This window comes from Colobus angolensis, unplaced genomic scaffold (assembly GCF_000951035.1).
Source record: "Colobus angolensis palliatus isolate OR3802 unplaced genomic scaffold, Cang.pa_1.0 Scaffold65, whole genome shotgun sequence".
NCBI lineage: Eukaryota > Metazoa > Chordata > Mammalia > Primates > Cercopithecidae > Colobus > Colobus angolensis.
This window is the reverse complement of record NW_012120154.1, coordinates 2,555,753-2,571,695: the sequence shown is the minus strand read 5'-3', so window position 1 is coordinate 2,571,695 and position 15,943 is coordinate 2,555,753. Positions and strand designations below refer to the sequence as shown.

The following is a 15,943-nucleotide window of genomic DNA, read 5'->3' as shown; positions in this document are numbered from 1 at the left end:
TTATCAGAACTGGGACACGTTCCATGTGGGACTTGGGTTCTTTACATCCTTCCTGCATAAATTCTGGGAAATGGGGTGTGTCTAAGCCTGGAACAGGGAGAACTTGTCAGCTGGGGGGCATATTTAGGGGCACGCGTGGCCTTGGGGCAGTCCAGGATCAGGCATCTCCTCTGCCTTTCCCTGCTGCCCTGTTCAAAGCAGCCCCCTCCTTCCTGCCCAGCACCTCCCAGGGCAGCCCCATCCCAAAAGAAGAGCCTCAGAGTAAACAGCATGTTTATTTTGAACATTCAAGTTTACAAAAACAAAAAGGTAACAAAACCATGACACAGATCACACACATACACACACACACGCACGCACACGCACGCATGTTGCAGCTCATGTTAATTTATGTACAAAACAGGGAGAGGAGAAAGGGGTGAGGCTGGGGAGGGGTTGTCAGTAGGGTGCACTAATGTCACAGTGTCAGACAACTTGACATGCTCACTCACACTCAGCCTGGGCCCACGTGAGCCCCTTCCCCACCCAGGGGTCGGAGGTCAGGGTGGGAGGTGGGGTCTGGGGTGGCAGGCAGCTGGAATAAAGGGTGAAGAGAGTAATCCCATCTCTGGAAGGGAGCCCCTTTCCACATTTACTCAGGCCAAAGGTGCTGGGACGCACAGAGGAGGGGGGACTCAGTGCTGGGGAGAGGCTGCTGTGTCCTAGAGAGGGCTGAACGCAGTCAGAAGGCTGGGCTCAAGTCTCCCGGGTCCAGCTGGGTGGCCTTGAGGGTCGTTCCCCTCCCTGGCTTCAGCTTCCTCATCCATAAAATGAGGGCCTTGGCCTCCTCTCAGAGCCCTTCCTGCCCAAATCTGTGGTCCCAGGTGATGCAGAGTGGTGGCAAGGGGATCGGTCCCCTTGGAATGTCGGTGGGGGCACCACGTACCACAAGATGGGAAGATCTGGCAGAAAACAGCTGGGAAGCACCTGGTTTAGGGCTTGGCCCCAAGCAGGAGTTGGAGGAAGAGCAAGTTCCCTCCCCTTCCCTGCCAAGAACTCTTGGGAGATGCTCAGTTTTCTTTTCTTTTTCAGCTCTCCTCTGAACTCCAGCTGAGCTAGAGAAGGGCTAAAGCTCTGGCCCATGGTGGAAGGGACACATTCCCTAAAGCAGCTGAGCCCCGTGGCATAGCTTCACCAAGGGGACCCTGGCCCTAGGGCTGGCCCACTCCCCGCCTCTGTTCCTTCACTTCAAGCCCTGTGGGCTGGGGAATGGTGTCAGAACACATCTGGAGCAATGGTGCCCAGATGACACTCTACACAGTGAGTGGGTACTCGGCCCCTGGAGGTAACCCCCTTTGGTTTGAAATCTGGGCTCCATCACTCGCTAGCTGATTGACACCAGGCAGATGACATCACCTCTCCGTGCCCCAGTTTCCTCACCTGTCTAACGGAGCCAAGAATGTCCTAACTTAGAACTGTGTTGTGAGGATCAACAGGACGGTGCCAGTGCCACTCTCAGTGCAGTGCCAAATGGCAGGACAAACACGGGCTCCATTGTGGTTATCAGCCAGGAGCAGCTTAGGATGTGACTGGGCCACGTCTGACTCCTCTTGCCCTGTCTGCTTGGATGTGCTCAGGGGCAGCAGAAGATAGGAAAAGTGGGACCTAAACAGTGGCGCTGGGGAAATTTGTTCCTGTTCCCTTTGGAAGGCTGAGTGGGTGAGGCGGCACGGGAACAAGGCTTAGACGTCAGAGGTCTCATCTTCACTGGGACAAAGCATAAAGGACTCGAGGTCGTGTGTCTGGGTGGGCTCAAGTGACCAAGCGAGTGCTGTCCCCTCCTTCCTAAGACCTCATCCTTCTCCCAAGTCCTCCACAAGAGCTACCTTCTTCAAAAAGCAACAGATCAAGCTTGGCGTCACTGAAATCGAAGTTCTGAATTCTGCCGTCACCCCAGCAACAGTGCCTTTATGATGAGACACTTGACACAGCCCTTGGGTTGATGTCATTGGCTGTTACCGTGGCAACCTAGGTCTCAGCAGGTCTGGCTGAAGTCCGCCATCGCCTTTTCTTCCAGTGGGATTGTACTGGAGGGGTTGGGCAATCTATTTGTGTTCTCGAAATGGAAAGAAGGATCTGGGTGCTGGAGGGAATGCGTCTTGGAGGAGCTTCCATGGCACTGAGCCTCCTGGCCTGCAGCTCTTGCATCATGTCTCAGGCTAAGTGGCCTCAGGGAGTTGGAGACAGACAGGGAACAAAAAGGCAGACAAAAGGTACAATGCCCACTTGAGCCAGGGAGCCTGCAGCTGCTCAGACACCTGGTAGGTGACTAGCAGGGGAGGGACACCTCAGCTCTCCATTCTGCCGAAGTGCCCAGGGATCACAACCTCCTCCCTGTACTTTCTGGCCGGGGGATGCCAAGATGTTTGGGTGTTACGTAAAGGAAGATGTTCCAGGTGTCATATTGGAAAGCATCTGACCTCTCAGATGTCCACCTGCTTAGGTGTAGACTGAACTCAAAGGCCTTCAAGGGCAGGCAGCATGGAAGGGGAAGAGCACTGAAGAGGGAGTCAGATGCCCTGAGCTCTAGTCCTGGCTCTGCCCCATCGTGCTCTGTGATCCTGTGCAGGTCACGGGTCCTCCCTGAACTCTTCCCCATTTCTCACAAGCAAGATGCAGATGTGGTGCCAGATGGGGTGGCTTTTCTCATCTCTAAGATTATTATTATTATTTTCTGAGACAGAGTCTTGCTCTGTTGCCCAGGCTGGAGTGCAATGATGTGATCTTGGCTCACTGCAACCTCTACCTCCTCGGTTCAAGAGATTCTCTTGCCTCAGCCTCCCGAGTAGCTGGGACTACAGGCGTGCACCACCACATAGGCTATTTTTTTGTATTTTTAGTGGAGATGGGAGTTCACTATGTTGGCCAGGCTGACCTCGAACTCCTGACCGCAAGTGATCTGCCCGTCTTGGCCTCCCAAAGTGCTGGGATTACAGGCATGAGACACCATGCCTAGCCTCTCAGCTCTTAAGATTCTGACACTCTCTTGGAGAAGCTGGTGATGACTCAAGGGGACCAGGAAGCATCAGCCCTTTGAGATACTCTCAGACAGGCAAGGGTGCCAGGCTGGGGTGATCCAGAGGGAGCTGGTTTTTTACAATCCATGCATGAGGTTAGTCTGCCTTGAACCTTGCCCTCGACTCTGAGTCTCTGCTGACCCTAACCCATGACTGGCTTCATCCCATCTACTGCCGAGTACCGGGAACTACCCCTGCTAAGCCCAGGGTCACCAGTGCTTTCCCCGCATATCCACCTGGAATCACAGAGAAGCTCACACCCAATCTGGAGGGCAAATGACCAAAGTGAGGGCCTCAGCTCATGAATGAGCCAAGCCCAGAGAGGGCAGGGACTTATAGAAGGCCACACAGGACATTAGCAGGGCTGGCTAGGAACCAAGGGCTCCTCCCTCTCACCCAGCGCTCTGCCCACTGCTTCATGCTTCTCCCCTCCCTCTCAGCTTCTTCCTTCCTGCCCCAGGACCATGCACAGGGTAGGTAATGTGGCTCTGCCAAAGGCGGGGTCTCCTGAGCCATGAGGCCTCTGCCTTAGGGCTGCTGCCAGCCCAGGCTGAAGTGGCCCGAGTCCTGTCCTTGGCATGGAGGGAGAGGGATGACTATCCCAGTGGCCATTGCTATGGGTGAGCACAAGGGGTGACTGCAGCCCTTTGGCCTCCCGGGGTCTTTGTTCCCTTCCCTCCAGGCTGGAGCGGGGAAAAGAATGTCCTGGAGACTGAGGTGGGGCTGGGCCAGGCATGGAACCAACATTCAAACCACTACACACAAAGAGAGGAGGAAAGAGGAGGAAGAGGGAGGCATGGGTAGGGTGAGGGAGGCTCCATTGAGATCCCACTGCCCTTGACTGGCAGCTGGTGGAAAGTGGGAGGAGGATAAGTCTAACCTCCGATGTCCTCATCATCCCCTTCTACAGCCTGTTGTGGCCCTGAAGGGGAAGCCACTGGGCCTGTTGCATGGGGGACAAGGGAGTGGGTGGCCTCCCCCACCACTGAGATAGTGGGGTCCCTCTCATACACAACCCTACCCTACTGGGGGTGCTGTGAAAATTAGTGAAATCAGATGCAATCGATGGGCAGGGAGGGGTGGGGTAAGAGACAACTCCAGTGCAATGCCAGGCGGGCAGGCTCCCACTGTTCACTTGAAATGCTCCTCCCCACCCAGGTGGGGACAGGGGACACACTCACAGGGCGGGCGTTCTGGATGTGTGGGTACAGGTGAGGGGAAACGGGAGGCACAGCCAGGAGTGGGGCAGGAGGGAAGGCCAGTGCGTGGGCAGGCTGAGGAGGGAATATGACCCCCCCTCAAGTCCCCAAAGTGGCAGGCAAAGGAGGGGTCCTGGATGAGGTGGCCCCTCATGCCTTGGCTCTCCCCTTGCAGACATTGAAGGCAGCCTTCGTTGCGCCCCCGAAGGCCTCCACCAGCTTGTCTTCCCAAGGAAGGATGTTGCCCAGCAGTGGCGCAGTGCAGTTGGCAATGCCCAGGACCTGGGCTGGTGTCAGGGCGTGGTCCCACAGATTAAACTGGGCAATGTCACCGACAAAGGCCTGGGTGGCATCAAACCGGCCACCCAGGGTATCCTGGGCCAAGACAGCAGCAGAGAAAGGAGAGACGAGGAATGAGGGAGCAGAAAAGACAGGCAGGCTGACTCAGTCAGACTCTTGTCCCCGAGGAAGCCCCACCTTTGTCCCCACTGAAGCCCCTCCCACCAAGCTCTAGCCCCACCTCCAAGATTCTAGCTCCTTGGGCATGTCTCTCATCTCTCTGGCTCTCAGTCTGCCCATCTGCACAATGGGGAGGTCCAGCCCCAATACCAGCCTGAGCCTTACCTGCTCCTGGCCCAAGATAAGGATCCCATGAGGCTTGATGGGGTGCCAGGCAGCCAAGTTCTCACCGGAGCCCTGCAGCTCCCCGTCCTGGTAGGCAGACCATAGGCCATCCCTTGTGGTCCAGGCGACGCAGATGTGGTGCCAGTCATTGTCTTTCAGGCTCAGGGGCAGCTGGGCCACCTGGACACAGGTCCCCCAACCCCAGGTCAGAGGTGCCCCAAGGCCCAAGGCCCATGGCTGAGGAAGCGGGGTGGGGCAGGGGAGACCCATGTCCATCCTTCCAGGGCCCAACCCCAGGCCTGACCCTCTTCATCCTCCTGCCCAGTGTCTTTCCCTGACTCCTCTCTCCTCTTTCTTCAAAGACCAAACCAGATCACAAGGGACTCTCTGGTTTTGGTTTTCAGTTGTCACGAGGTAGTTCACTCACTCTCCAACCTATTAAGGTCTATAAAAGTGGCCTATTAAGGTCACTTAGGGTGGGAGGGATGTCTCATAATCCCAACTTCCCCTGAACACCTCACACAGCACTCAGCACACAGCTGGGGCTCAAGAAGTACTGGCAGGGGGCCGGGCGCAGTGGCTCATGCCTGTAATCCCAGCACTTTGGGAGGCTGAGGCGGAACGATCACAAGTTCAGGAGATCGAGACCACGGTGAAACCCCGTCTCTACTAAAAATACAAAAAATTAGCCAGGCGTGGTGGCGGGAGCTTGTAGTCCCAGCTACTCAGGAGGCTGAAGCAGGAGAATGGCGTTAACCTGGGAGGCGGAGCTTGCAGTGAGCTGAGATTGCACCACTGCACTCCAGCTTGGGCGACAGAGCGAGACTTCGTCTCAAAAAAAAAAAAAGAAGAAGAAGTACTGGCGGGGATAGAATGAGTCTTGGACTCAGAGGCCAGGCTCCAGCATGGGGCCCTGGCTCTGCCACCACCCTCTGTGTGATCTGGGGAGGCTGCTCCTTCCTTCCTGGACCTCAGTTTCCTTATCTGTAAAGGGAGGTCAGACAAGGGATGGCAAATCTACAGCTGCTGCCTCTTCCTCCACCCAGGGCAGACATAGCCAATCAATCACGAGCCTTGATTTAGCTCAGATCCCTCAACACAGTGCTCTGGGAAGTCACTGCTGATGGGTTAGAGCTGGCCTGTAAGATGAAAGGTGCTTGCTGTCTGGATTTGGTGCTCCTAAAGGGCTCCCTCGTCTCGGGGAGATCTGATTTTTTTTTTATTTTTTGAGATCACATTTTTTTTTTTTTTTGAGATGGAATTTCACTCTGTTGCCCAGGATGGGGTGCAGTGGTGTGATCACAGCTCACTGCAACCTCCATCTCCTGGTTCAAGCAATTCTCCTCCCTTAGCCTCCCGAGTAGCTGGGATTACAGGCATGCACACCACATCCAGCTAATTTTTTTTGTGTGTGTTTTAGTAGAAAGGGGATTTCACCATATTGGCCAGCCTGGTCTTGAACTCCTGAACTCAGGTGATCCACCTGCCTTGGCTTCTCAGAGTGCTGGGATTACAGACATAAGCTATCTCGCCCGGCCTCTGATCACAATTTAATGTAACATTCTCTGAGGCTGACGTGGTGCCTGGCCTTGTTGTGGACACTGGGGATGTGGAGCTGGTCTGCCTTAAGTGAGCTGAGTCTGCAGGAAGGGAAGGACTTCGGGGCAATGCTATAAGACAAAATAGCGGAGGGCATACGGGAGGTACAGAGGCTGCGAGGCCCAGAGGTAGAGGGGATATGGGAACAGAAGCCACGTCAAAACCCATCGGGAAGGACAATGGATCCACCATTCCATTGCTAGGCAAACCAAGTGGTGGGCACAGTAGGAGCAAAGGATTAGAGGCTGGAATAAAATGGGAACAGTGAGCAGTCTGCGAGACTGGCTCTCAAAAGAACTCTAGGGCATCCCGGAACAGGGCTGCGCAATGCCCTGTCCAGGGTGCTGAATTCCTTCTAATGAGAACTGAGTGCTGAACTTGGGCCAGGCCAAGGAGGGCAGCCAGGGGGTGATGAAGGGCACCAGGCAGCAGGATCTAGATGTGATCCAGCCACCCCGGTGGCCGTAGGGTTTATTGGGCCACAAGGGAAAGTCACTGGTCCCCGGACTTATCTCCTCCCTCCTCCTCCTCCCCCTCCAGAATGCCATGAAATGCACCTTCTCCTCAGCTGGGTTCTGATGGGTGTCAATCACTCCTAGTGGCTCTATGTGTTGTGTGCTGGTCACAGGTGGGTACGATATGTGGTATCTGCATTTCCAGGGGGGGTCTCAATAGACCACCATGCCTGCAAGGCCCAAAGCAATGCGGCAGGCGGGGGAGGAGCTTTAGGAGTGGATGACAGTGATAAGATACTCCTCCTCCTCTCCCCTCAATCACCGTGCTCCTGCCACATCATTCTCCCTGCCTTGTCCTTGTCCTGCCTCCCCGCCAGGCTGAAGGAGGGGCATTGGGGAGGGAGGCCTGGGCATGAGGAAGATGGGTGGCCCAAGGGCAGAACAGGGGAGGGGTTAAGAGGTGGTTTCTGGAGCCCAAGACCCTGAATCACATCACACCCCAGCAGCTGTGTGGCCAGGATGTATTATTTCCCCTCTCTGAGCCTCAGTTTCTCCATCGGCAAAATGGCGATAATGAGGGTACCTACTTCCCAGTGCTGTTGGGAAGATCAAGGGTAATAATGTGAGTAAACTGCTTATTAGCACAGTGCCCAGTATAATAAAAATAGCTCACAGTTATTAATGTCTGCTAAACACTAGGCTCTGCTCAAAGCCCTCTACGTGCATTTAAGCCACTTCTCACTACAACCCTAAGAGGCAAGAGTTCTTATCATTCCTGCTTTAGAGATAAGAAAACTGAGACACAGGGCAGTTAGATGACTAGTCTGAGGTCACACAGTGGTGAAGATGCAGAACCAAGACTCAAACCAGCATTTGGACCCCAGAGTCTGAGCACAACACCTTTCTACTCTCCATAGCGGGGAGGGCCCGAGGGGCTGGCTCCAGGAAAGTAGAAGGAACAAGGAGGCCATGAGCACTCCCTTCCTCCCTCCATTTCTAGGTAGGTCTGTGCACCTCCGTTCTCTCTCTCTCTCCCTTTTTTTTTTTTTTTTTTTTTGACACGGAGTCTCACTCTGTCACCCAGGCTAGAGTGCAGTGGCGCAATCTTGGCTCACTGCAAGCTCTGCCTCCCAGGTTCTGGCCATTCTCCTGCTGAGTAGCTGGGACTACAGGCACCCACCACCACACTCAGCTAATTTTTTTGTAGTTTTAGTAAAGACGGGGTTTCACCATGTCAGCCAGGACGGTCTCGATCTCCTGACCTCATGATCTGCCCGCCTCGGCCTCCCAAAGTGCTGGGATTACAGGCGTGAGCCACCACGCCCGGCCACCTCCCTTCTCTTTAAGTCCAGGAGGATGAGTAGGGCCCTGGGGGCAGACACCTCAACCCTGCCCCATAGCTGGGTCACTGGGGAAGTAACTGGATCTCCAAGAGCTTCACTTGCCTTCTCTGTAAAATGGAATAACACTTAGAGCCTCCATTAGACACAGCCTCTCTTCCGGCAGCCCCATGTCTGGCTTGTCTTTATATTCCCAGAGCCCAGCCTGGCACACAGTAGGCATTTAATGTGTGCTGAATATGCAGAGCAGGAGAATGAGCAGGAGAATGAAAGAGCCCAGTGTGGAGTGGGAGCTCCTGGAAGGGTCGCCGTCCCCCCCACCAGCCCTCCCCGCCAGCCCTGCCCACCTTATCGTTGATCAGCAGCTCCATGGGCTCATGGCCCGCCTCTAGCAGTACAATCTCGTTGGCCTGCCCAGGCACCGAGTAGGAGAAGGGGGTGCCCTGGCCGGTGCCGCTGGATCTGGACCGCAGCCACATGCAGGCGGTGAATGCGTAGAGCTCGGGCAGCGCCTTCCGCACGCGGGCGTACATGTAGTTGTTACGGATGGGGATGCTGATCTTGAAGGCGTCTGGGGGACTGTAGGCTGAGGACCCTGAGGGTGGGCAAGGCAGATGTGGTGGAGGTCGGTGGACACAGAAAAGGGTGGGGTGGACAGGGCACACTTCAGAGAGAAGGCTAACAGCTCCCAGGCACCTGCTGCATGCCCAGTGCCTTCGGGGCCCTCTCTGCTCCACCTCTGTGTTGAGGGGCATGATTAAAGTGCAGGGGTTCTGGACCTCAGATGTCCTGAGACCAAATCTCGCTTCCCTCACTTCCCAGCCATGTGACCTTCAACAAATTAACCTTGTTTCCCCTGACCCCTTGGGAGACCTGGCGTAGACTGGCCTGAGGCAGGGCTGAGGAGGGCTGGAGGTTGCTTCTCCTGTCCCTGTGCCCCAGCCAGGATGCTGGCTCTGAGCCAGCAGACCTGTCCCTCCCCTGCAGCTGAGTCCCTGCAATGGCCCCTCCATTCTGAAATTTGCTCCCCACCTCTGTTTTCAACAAGTAGCTTGAGGCCCGCCTCCTCCAGGAAGCAGCTTGGATTTTCTTTCTTTTGTTTTTTTTTTTGAGACAGTTTCCCTGTTGCCCAGGCTGGAGTACGGTGGTGCAATCTCAGCTCACTACGACCTCCACCTCCCAGGCTTAAGCAATTCTCCTGCCTCAGCCTCCCGAATAGCTGGGATTACAGGCATGCACCACCACACCCAGCTAATTTTTGTATTTTTAGTAGAAATGGGGTTTTGCCATGATGGCTAGGCTGGCCTTGAACTCCTGACTTCAGGTGATCTGCCCACCTCAGCCTCCCAAACTGTTGGGATAACAGGCATGAGCCACTGTGCCTGGCCCTGTATTTTCTTCTCCTGAACCCCTGTTGCCCATGTAAGCTGGTCCCAGCTAACTGCTCATCATTTCCCCTGTTCTCCCCAACTTGTCTGTAAGCCTCTTAAGGGTGGTCTTCACAAGACTTCAAAGCTTGAGAGCTCATGAGTCCTAAACCCCCATTTTTCAGATGAGGAAAACTGAGGCCTGGGGAAGGAAGTGAACTTTTGAGGTCACAGAGCAAGCCAGAGACAGATATGCAACCAGGAGCCAGCTCTCCTTATGCTCATACCTGTACCCTGCCCACTATGTTCCTCTGATCCTTGGCAGTGCCAGGCACAGGTGTTAAACAAAATCCTGACCGATTCCTTGAAATTGCTATTTTGTGGGTGGTTAAATGTATGACTGTGGAGTCAGACCTTGTTTGAGGTCTAGACTCACCACTTTTGTCTGTGTGACCTTGAGCACGTCACTTGACTTCTCTGAGTTTCGGTTTTCTCATCTGTGAAAACTGTGAAGATTAAATCAGCTGATATATCAAGTACTTAGCCCCCTCCTAGGACACAGTAAGTGCCTGAAAATGAGACCTGTTAATAATGTTGATAATGATAATAATATCCCCCAATGATTCTCTCCACTGTGTGTTCCACAGCCTCCTCCCCACCCTCCCGTCTGTCCATGTTAGCCTCTGGGGAGCATGGATATATTTTTTGAGTGGCTCTGTCACCCTGGGGACCCCTCCAATGCCCTCTGCAGGACCCAGGACCCACCATGCTCCAGCTCAGCCACACGACCCTGCAGGACGTCCAACTCCTTTTCCACTTCCTGCCTCTGCCGGCGGCTGCTGTGGCTGAGGGCCGCACGCTCCTTCTCCAGTGCCAGCACCTGGGCCAGCAGCTGCCCCTCCAGCTGGTCCATCTTGGAGTGCAGGCCGGTGGGCACAGCAGAGACTGGGGCTGGGGCAGCTGAGAGGTTCACACGGGCTGGAAGCTCCTGCTGTTCACAGGGCAGAGAAAGATAAGTCAATTGAGGGGAGGAAGGAAAGGCTTGGAACACTCAGATGCCTACCACACCTGCTCAGTGACCCCAGGGGAGCATCAGCTTCTCCAATATGCAAAATGGGAATGACAATGCCAACAGCAGGCAACAGATGCATCCTGGGTCCCTGGCAGGCTCTGTTCCTGGCTCTGGCGCATGACGGTGAGCAGCCGTCAGAGCTGGCCCTGGCCCTTGAGGACAGCTCAGCCCGTGGTGGGGGTGCGGGGCCTGGCCATGAGTACTGTGAAGGTTCCCCAGGTGGTTTCAGGGTACACTCGGGGCTGACCACCCCACTTTAGTCCTTTGTAGCAGCAAGGCTAGACACTGATGGACTGGTAAAGGGGCGGACTGTTTCTTTCTTTTCTTTTTTTTTTTTTGAGACGGAGTCTTGCTTTGTCTCCCAGGCTAGAGTGCAGTGGCGCAATCTTGGCTCACTGCAAGCTCCGCCGCCCAGGTTTACACCATTCTCCTGCCTCAGCCTCTCGAATAGCTGGGACTACAGGTGCCCGCCACCTCGCCCGGCTAGTTTTTTTTTTTTTTTTTTTTTGTATTTTTTAGTAGAGACAGGGTTTCACCATGTTAGCCAGGATGGACTTGATCTCCTGACCTTGTGATCCGCTCGTCTCGGCCTCCCAAAGTGCTGGGATTACAGGCTTGAGCCACCGCGCCTGGCCGGGGCGGACTGTTTCATTCCCTTACTCAGCAAGCTTCTCTAGAATGGTCCTTGGCAAAAGGCATTGTATGGCCACTGGGCCCACCCAGGGAGTGAAGCAGGGGCCCGGTGGCTTGACCATACCAGGGTGGCAGGTGGTTAAAATCACATACTTTGGAGTTGGACAGCCCAGGGTTCAAAACCAGCTCGGGAACCAATCTGCTATGTGACTCTGAGAAAATATGTTGACTTCTCTGAACTTGTTTACTCAAAAGAGAGCTGCACCTATTTGGAGAGTTGTGGGGAGGACTAAGGATTAAATATCAATAAACAGAGGCTGCTTATTGCAATTGCTGTCTAGGGCAGAGTGTTCCAGGTAGGCTCTGACATTCCCCATCCGGCTCAGGATGAGGTCTAAGTGTTTCGAGTTCCCCACCACATGCCTGTCCTATCTTAAGACCCCATGGGCAGCAGAACTGGGACAGGAGCTGGGAGGGTTTCCTTCCCCTTCTCCTGCTGGAAGAAGTTGCTTCTGGGGTGGAGGAAGGCAGGTGAGGCCACGGGTCCAGACTCTTGGAGGGGACAGTCTGTGACAGACACGTCACAGAAATGTCAGTAGGAGATTAATAATGCAAAGAGCTGCTAGGAGCTAAATTAAACCTTCACCATCCTCCACCATCCTCCTGGTTTCCGCCCCCCGCCACGGTTCCTGCTACCAGGCCTGATGCTTGCGAACTTCCCAGGGGCCTGGGAAGTTTTTACTCAGTCAGTTCCTTGCTCCCAGGCTTAGGCCCCAGACATGAACTCATTGCATTCTGTGATTCAGTCACTGAGCAAACATTCAGAAGGCAGCTCCAGTGTGCTGGGCACTGCCCCAGGTGCTGAAGTTGTGGCTGGAAGCAAAACAGAAAACCAAGAACCGCCCCCTTTCCTCAGTTTCCTAAGCTGCGAGGGGATGGCCTTGCAGCCTGGGACAAGTACAGAATCCCTTACCCAGCCTCACTGGCCCAGCCAGTGACCTTCTCAGTCATTTGCTGGGTGACACTGGACACTGCTGGCGCCTGCAGTGACTGAGGGCCGCGTGTTCCTCCTGAGCTGCATACTCTTCCTTAACTTCTGTGAGACTGTTTTCTAGCCATCGGACAAGGGGAGAAGTGCGCCCCCTGTGTCAGAGTGCTGGCGGCAAAGGACTACTGCCATACTCAGTGCCTGAGACTTGGGAGCCGCCAGTGTGGACAGCAACATGACGTTGCTTTGAGGAGTTGCAGGAACCAGCCCTTGGCTCTGCCACTTCCCCGTGAGAGTGGGGGCAGGTGTGGGGGCTAACACTCCGGGATAGTTTTTCCTCTTCTATAAGACGGGCACTTGAAATGCTCAGCCTCCAGGGCTGGTCAGCATTCAGTGATGGCATGTAAGGGAAATGCCTAGAGCCTGGCCCGCAGTGGGTGCCGAGGGCATGGTTTTGGGTGCGTGGGGTAGGTGAGAAGACTTAATGGGACGCTGTTGTTGCCGGCTGAGCCCCAGCAGACACCTTGCAAATATTCCCTCTCTGAATCCACTTAACAGTATCCCCATTTCAGGGGCAGGAAAACTGGGGTGAGTTAACCAAATCACACCAGGAGCAGTAGCAGAGCTGGGATCTGAGCCTAGCAGTCTGGCTCGCCCACCCCCTCTGCACCACTCACCACACAGCCTCTCTTGGCATCTGCCAGGCGGCCTCTCCAGAAGCCCTATTCCTTCTCTGTCCCACTTGTCCCTTGGCTCCCATGGGAAAGGTGAGGTTGCTTCACAGGGCAGGGGGTCTGGTGCCACGCAGACTCAGCAACCCCCCTCTTCTGCTGGCAGTGGGGAGGGGCTAAGGATCAACCTCTCCATTCTGGGCTGTAAGATGGGGCAACAGACACAAGTCACTAAGGTCATCCAGGCTGGTTCTGGAAAGGGACCCATGAAAGCAGCGGGAGAGGGGGGACACTGGCCACCATTATCCCCCCCACCCACCTCTTGTGTAAGAGGTCATGGCCTCCCATCCACGCAGATGCCTACTTGGCCCACCAGGCTGGGGTGGAGGCCAGGTGAAGGTGGGCATGGGATGGGCATAGGAGCCTTACAGTGCACTCCCCCCTTACGTTCATCTTTGCTTTCCCGAGGGCTCCTTCTGTCAAGGTGCCTACAAACCCTGGCTCTGGTGCAGACTAACCACAAAGCCTTGGTTTCCCTTCCTCTAAAATGGGAACAGGCTGGGCATGGTGGCTCATGTGTGTAATTTCAGCACTTTGGGAGGCCAAGATGGGCGCTTGAGCCCTGGAGTTCGAGACTAGCCTGGGCAACATGGTGAAACCTCATCTCTACAAGAAATACAAAGATTAGCCAGGCATGGTGGTGCATGCCTGTAGCCCCAGCTACTTGGGTGGCTGAGGCAGGAGGATTGCTTAAGCCTGGGAGGTTGAGGCTGCGGTGAGTCATGATCATACCACTGCACACCAGCCTGAGCAACGGAGCGAGACTCAAAAAAAAGTGTGTGGGGGGTGAAACAGGCTTCCTTTTGTCCATTCCCAGGACAGATGGAAGGATGGGAGGACAAGTGACAGGCCCTCATGGACTATAAAAGCATAATGCTAACTGTGGGGCCTGACTACATTAGCTGATGGGGCGCACATTACCTCCAGAGCCTTCAAGTGACCTTGGATGGCCCACAGGGTGACAGGTTCAGCCACCCACTGCATTTGAGATGGCTGGACTTCCAGGAAGCCTTGGACTGAGGCAATCAGCTCACGGGATGCATTTCATCTCAGGGCTGGAAGGGCTGGGGCAGGGTCTCCCCAGTCCCAGGCGCTGTTCTGTCCTCAGTTCCCCACACTCTCTGTGCCAAGCTTGAGGCCAGAGGGGCATGCGTGTAATGAGGCTGTGCACCAGGCCCATCACTGGCACTTGGCATGTGTTTATTCATGAATCCTCGCAACCACTTGCTGAGGCTGGCACTCTTCCTATCCCCATTTCACAGATGGGAAACTGAGGCAGGAGTCCTTTCAAATTGTCTATAGCAATGGGGCTGGGCCAAGCTGATATCCCTGGAGCCAGCATCTCCTCTCTCCAGCAAAGGGAGAGAGGGGGGAAGACTTGCCAGGAAGAACAGAGGGAGGAAGACCTGCCAGCAAGAACAGCGTGTGGAGGCTATTTAAACAGATGCCGTTTGGAGGAGAAAACGTGCGGGCTGAGGGGGTGTGCGCTCAAGCTGTTCTTTTGTCAGAGCCACTGGCTCTGCAGCGGCCAGGAAGGCCATGGAGGAGGTGGGCTCGCCTGATCGTGTGTGAGTCCTTCCTTGTCCCAGTGTCTGAATCAGAAGAACACGACTCCCGCACCCCCACTTCCCATCTGCTGTGGGCAAATGCTGTGCCGCGTGGGCTCCCGGCCTGATGCCAAGTGGGCCCCTCACCTAAGATGATGGAGGGAATAATGACGCCAGCACCCCCACTCAGCTCCTGCTGGGGCAGGAAGGTGGAGGCTGAGAACGCATGGCCTGTCCCGCTGGGAGTGCAGGGTGGGGTTTGGCGTAAGTGTGTTGGGCCTAGAGCCAGAGCCCCTTGTTCTAGGCCCAGCTCAGCCACTAATGTGCTGAGCTCATTAGCACTCAATCAGAATGCTAACGGCAGCAGCTGTCTCCATCGAGCACTCTGCTGCATGCCAGGCCCCGCACTAGGGAAGCTCTGTGCAAACAGTTCTAGGCTGCTCTCAACAGCCTGGGTAAGTAGGGAGGCCCACTTAGAGATGAGGGAACTGAGGCTCAGTGCCTGCCTAAGGTCACATACCTGTGATGCTGCAGAGCCAGCACTCCAGCCTGGCCTTCCTGATCCTGAAATCTCTGCTCATTCCTCAGGCCTACACTGCTGGTCTGGGTCTGCTGAGGGTCAGAGTCCCACCCTCTGCACAGCCACCCCTGCCCAGGATCACCCAGGCAGTGGTACTCCCAGCTGGCGGTGAGGCAGAGGCCATTCTGGGCTGACCAGACCACCAGGTTTTGCCAGGGCGGGAGTTTGGGGTCAAGAAGCTTTCTCAGAGAAACTCCATCCTGCCACCCCACCTCCCTCTCCAGGGGCAGATTGCAGGGGCAGCAGGACCAACTGGAAAGTGAGCAGCCTTCAGGGGGAGCAGTGTGGACCATGGCCCCTCACCTCCCCCATCCAACCATCCCCTGAGTTCTGAGTCCTGCTGGGGCTCACACCTGGGCTCCATCAGCTGAGTGGCCTTGTTATGTAAAGGTACCGTGCCTCAGTTTCCCCATTGGCCCCAAAGGGTAAAATAATAAATCTCATAGCATTGTGGTGAGGATTGACCAAGTTCATAGATAGAAAGCGCTTAGTGTGCAGTAGGCATAGGAAGCATCACAGGCGTGTCTACTATTAATGTCATGACTAACATTTTTTTGTGTGTGTGACGCAGTTTCTTTTGCCCAGGCTGGAGTGAAGTGGTGTGATCTCGGCTCACTGCAACCTCCACCCACCAGGTTCAAGTGATTCTCCTGCCTCAGCCTCCAGAATAGAGGGGATTATAAGTGCCTCCCACCACGCCCGGCTACTTTCTGTATTTTTAGTAGAGATGGGATTTCGCCATGTTTGCCAGG

General features: G+C 55.1%; 1 protein-coding gene across 1 annotated transcript in view; it reads right to left on the bottom strand.

Annotated features, from left to right (window-relative positions):
- Nucleotides 1-256: 256 nt before the first annotated feature.
- NPTXR (neuronal pentraxin receptor) overlaps nt 257-15,943 on the bottom strand; it is a 56,030-nt gene continuing 40,343 nt past the window's right edge. Inside the window, exons 6-9 of the mRNA XM_011964327.1 lie at nt 10,406-10,631; nt 8,621-8,868; nt 4,880-5,059; nt 257-4,630 (exon numbers count right to left, since the gene is read on the bottom strand). Coding sequence (XP_011819717.1) covers nt 4,406-4,630; nt 4,880-5,059; nt 8,621-8,868; nt 10,406-10,631 — 879 coding nt within the window. The 3' untranslated portion in view covers nt 257-4,405. The remainder of the gene's footprint in view (nt 4,631-4,879; nt 5,060-8,620; nt 8,869-10,405; nt 10,632-15,943) is intronic.